Source organism: Lampetra fluviatilis, chromosome 16, assembly GCF_964198595.1.
Source record: "Lampetra fluviatilis chromosome 16, kcLamFluv1.1, whole genome shotgun sequence".
Classification (NCBI taxonomy): Eukaryota; Metazoa; Chordata; class Hyperoartia; order Petromyzontiformes; family Petromyzontidae; genus Lampetra; species Lampetra fluviatilis.
In genome coordinates, this window is record NC_136290.1 from 14,905,318 (window position 1) to 14,910,311 (window position 4,994).

At 61.5% G+C, this 4,994-nt stretch overlaps 1 protein-coding gene across 1 annotated transcript; it reads right to left on the reverse strand.

Annotated features, from left to right (window-relative positions):
- Window positions 1-225: 225 nt before the first annotated feature.
- C1QTNF4 (C1q and TNF related 4) lies at window positions 226-1,401 on the reverse strand. Its single transcript, XM_078863477.1, has one exon. It carries the CDS (start codon window positions 1,382-1,384, stop codon window positions 233-235), a length of 1,152 nt encoding a protein of 383 aa, XP_078719603.1. The 5' UTR covers window positions 1,385-1,401; the 3' UTR covers window positions 226-232.
- Window positions 1,402-4,994: the final 3,593 nt, after the last annotated feature.

Consider the following 4,994-nt stretch of genomic DNA (forward strand, 5'->3'; position numbering starts at 1 on the left):
GCTGCTGTACTCTCTATGCTGTGTCCACTCTGCTCACTGTCTGTCCTCTCCGTGCTGCTGCTAATGAAGACCGCCGGGCGAGCAGCTCCACGTGGGTAGGGGGGCTCTGCTCACTTCACCCCGATCTCTCAGTCCGGAGAATCACCTCTCCCCCCCCCACCGACGTTCCCCCCCCCCACTCCGTCCCAGTTTTCCCGGCAGCTCGAGGTGCTGGTGGGTCGAGGGTGGGGGGTCAGTGGCCGGCGAGCGGCAGCAGCAGCATCCCAGAGAAGGTGACGCAGCGGCCCGCGTTGCTGTAGAGGCCGAGGCGCGGGTGCGCGGGCGCGTGGAGCCACACGCGGTCGCGCGCGTCCAGCCGCAGCAGCGCGCTCTGGCTCTGCATCTCGCGGCGCGCCGATCGGCTGCTGTCTCCGATGACCGCCTCCATGGCGTCTCGGTTGCGCATGAGCGCCACGGAGACGCCCAGCCCCGGCGCCTTGGCCACGGTGAAGGCGAAGAAGTAGAGGCCCGGCACGCGGCACGTGAACACGCCCGACCCCGCGTCGAAGTCGCCGCCAATGTCCACGAGCTGCGCGTCGAAGCTCAGGGCGCGGGCCGCCGCGCTCGCCCTCGCCGCTGCCGCGAGACTCGAGGTGCGAGCCGCGGAGAAGGCCGACCTGACGGCGGGGGAGCGCGGCTCCCGGAGAAGAGGGGGGACAGGAGGGGGAGACGGCGCGGGAGAAGAGGGAACCACGAGCGGAGCGGCGCGAGGCGCGCGGGGGGCGGCGGGAGCAGGGAGAGCGGTGGTGCCGGCCACGGGCTCCGAGTCGCCCGACGGAGCCGCGTAGACCAGGTAGCCGGTGAAGGTGGTGTAGGGCCCCGCGCTGCTGTAGAGCGCGTAGCTCGGCTCCCCGTGCAGGCGGAGCCACACGCGCTCGCCGCGCCGCAGCAGCAGCATCACGCTCTGGCTCTGCGTCTTGCGCTCGCCGCGCCGGTGGTCGTCGTACACCATGACCTGCACCTCGTCGCGGTTCTTGACGAGCATCACGGAGAGCAGCTTCCGCGGGTACTTGCCCACGGTGAAGGCGAAGAAGTAGGCGCCCGGCACGCGGCACGTGAACGCGCCGGACTCGGCGCTGAAGTCCTGGCCCAGGTTCACGAACACGCGGTCGAAGGTCACCGCGAGGCGCGGGCCACCGATCTGGCTGCGAGTGCGCGCGGCGGAGAAGGCCGACACCTCCCCGGGGTACGGCGTCCCGGGAAAGGGGGGCGCGGGGTTGAGGCCCCCCGCCGTGGCGGCGGTGGCGGCGGTGGTGGTGGCGGTGGAAGCGGCCGTGTGTGCGCCCAGCAGCGCCGCGCACGCAAGCAGCGCGGCGACGGCCGCGTGGAGGAGTCCGGGTCCCATCTGCGCGACGCGAGGCTGCTCCGAGCCGGACTCGGCGAGTCTCCGCGAGGCTCCGCGCGGCGTCGCCCCACGGCACCCGGAGCCCCGCGCCTCCACGCGTCCCCGCCGCCCCGCAGCGCAGGGGACGCGCCGCTCGGCCACTCGGAGTTGCGGACCCGAGCGAGTCCGCGCCCCGTGCGCGCTGCCCGGCTCCATACACAACGCCGCACCTCCCGGACCGCGTTCCACCGACCCCTCGCTTCCCCACTCCCCCGCGTCTCCTTAATCGTCCATGCTCACGTGCTCGAGATAATCAGGACTTCATTTGGCGGAGCGCGCGGGTCGCGGCGAGCCCGGGCAGGGCGCGAACTGCGGCGGCTCGCGACGAGGACAGGAAACCACTCCTGGTGGGGAGACACACGCACCCACACTCACGCTTCCTTACAAACACAACTCTGATCTCCCGTGTAACAGGTTGTTGAGGCAAGTGCTGTTAACGAACACCTATTAAGACCGGCAAAGCGCCCGCCTGTATTTGTATCCCCAGCGCTGAGGTTTTAGGAATCGGTTTCCTGGCTTCCGAGCGCAGTGCGCCGACCACTAAAACACCTCTCCCGTTCGCACCCGCGCCGACATCGACACACGCACACGCTCTCACACACCCCCTCGCTGATACACCCTCATACTCACTACCCACCCCTCCCCATCCTCCAAGCAGCCGCTGTAATTACCCACAGCGCCAGGCTGCGTGTGACGCTCCGGCTGGATGATGATAGAAGCAGACCCCGTGTCCCCCCGCGCTCCCCCCCTCGTCTGGCCACAGCCCTACCCCCCACACCAAGGGGAACGGTACCTGAACCTCGCAGCGCCCTGCACAGACTCCGTGGACTTCCACTCGATTATAAGCGTCACGCACCCAGCACCATATCCTGTTACCTCGCTTCACTCGGAGAGAATTCAACGTAAGTGGTCAGACTGATTGATGATCCAGAACTCACTAATTTACTCCAGTCGCTTGCTTCCTTAGTGATTCCTCCACCCTTGTTGAGCCTCAGTCGATCGGACTCTGTTTCGTCTCATCCATACTGTCCTCACCCACCACACTGAGCTCACAACACACTTACTCACTCACCCACCCACCACACTGCAGCTCACAACACACTCACTCACCCACCCACCACACTTACAGCTCACAACACACTCACTCACCCACCCACCACACTGAGCTCACAACACACTCAACTCACCCACCACACTGCAGCTCACAACACACTCACTCACCCACCCACCACACTTGCAGCTCACAACACACTCACCCACCCACCACACTTACAGCTCACAACACACTCACTCACCCACCCACCACACTGAGCTCACAACACACTCAACTCACCCACCACACTGCAGCTCACAACACACTCACTCACCCACCCACCACACTTGCAGCTCACAACACACTCACTCACCCACCCACCACACTTGCAGCTCACAACACAGTCACTCACCCACCCACCACACTTACAGCTCACAACACACTCACTCATCCACCCGCCACACTTGCAGCTCACAACACACTCACTCACCCACCACACTTACAGCTCACAACACACTCACTCACCCACCCACCACACTTGCAGCTCACAACACACTCACTCACCCACCCACCACACTTGCAGCTCACAACACACTCACTCACCCACCCACCACACTTGCAGCTCACAACACACTCACTCACCCACCCACCACACTTGCAGCTCACAACACACTCACTCACCCACCCACCACACTTACAGCTCACAACACACTCACTCACCCACCCACCACACTTACAGCTCACAACACACTCACTCACCCACCCACCACACTTACAGCTCACAACACACTCACTCACCCACCCACCACACTTGCAGCTCACAACACACTCACTCACCCACCCACCACACTTGCAGCTCACAACACACTCACTCACCCACCCACCACACTTACAGCTCACAACACACTCACTCACCCACCCACCACACTTGCAGCTCACAACACACTCACTCACCCACCCACCACACTTGCAGCTCACAACACACTCACTCACCCACCCACCACACTTGCAGCTCACAACACACTCACTCACCCACCCACCACACTTGCAGCTCACAACACACTCACTCACCCACCACACTTACAGCTCACAACACACTCACTCACCCACCCACCACACTTGCAGCTCACAACACACTCACTCACCCACCCACCACACTTGCAGCTCACAACACACTCACTCACCCACCCACCACACTTGCAGCTCACAACACACTCACTCACCCACCCACCACACTTGCAGCTCACAACACACTCACCCACCCACCACACTTACAGCTCACAACACACTCACTCACCCACCCACCACACTTACAGCTCACAACACACTCACTCACCCACCCACCACACTTGCAGCTCACAACACACTCACTCACCCACCCACCACACTTACAGCTCACAACACACTCACTCACCCACCCACCACACTTGCAGCTCACAACACACTCACTCACCCACCACACTTACAGCTCACAACACACTCACTCACCCACCCACCACACTTGCAGCTCACAACACACTCACTCACCCACCCACCACACTTGCAGCTCACAACACACTCACTCACCCACCCACCACACTTGCAGCTCACAACACACTCACTCACCCACCCACCACACTTACAGCTCACAACACACTCACTCACCCACCCACCACACTTGCAGCTCACAACACACTCACTCACCCACCCACCACACTTGCAGCTCACAACACACTCACTCACCCACCCACCACACTTGCAGCTCACAACACACTCACTCACCCACCCACCACACTTACAGCTCACAACACACTCACTCACCCACCCACCACACTTACAGCTCACAACACACTCACTCACCCACCCACCACACTTACAGCTCACAACACACTCACTCACCCACCCACCACACTTGCAGCTCACAACACACTCACTCACCCACCCACCACACTTGCAGCTCACAACACACTCACTCACCCACCCACCACACTTACAGCTCACAACACACTCACTCACCCACCCACCACACTTGCAGCTCACAACACACTCCCTCACCCACCCACCACACTTACAGCTCACAACACACTCACTCACCCACCCACCACACTTGCAGCTCACAACACACTCCCTCACCCACCCACCACACTTACAGCTCACAACACACTCACTCACCCACCCACCACACTTGCAGCTCACAACACACTCCCTCACCCACCCACCACACTTACAGCTCACAACACACTCACTCACCCACCCACCACACTTGCAGCTCACAACACACTCACTCACCCACCACACTTACAGCTCACAACACACTCACTCACCCACCACACTGCAGCTCACAACACACTCACTCACCCACCACACTTACAGCTCACAACACACTCACCCACCCACCACACTTACAGCTCACAACACACTCACCCACCCACCACACTTACAGCTCACAACACACTCACTCAACCACCACACTTGCAGCTCACAACACACTCACTCACCACACTTCTCTTTCTCCTTCTGTGACACTGCTGCACTTTGTAATTCCCTCCCACCTCTTTT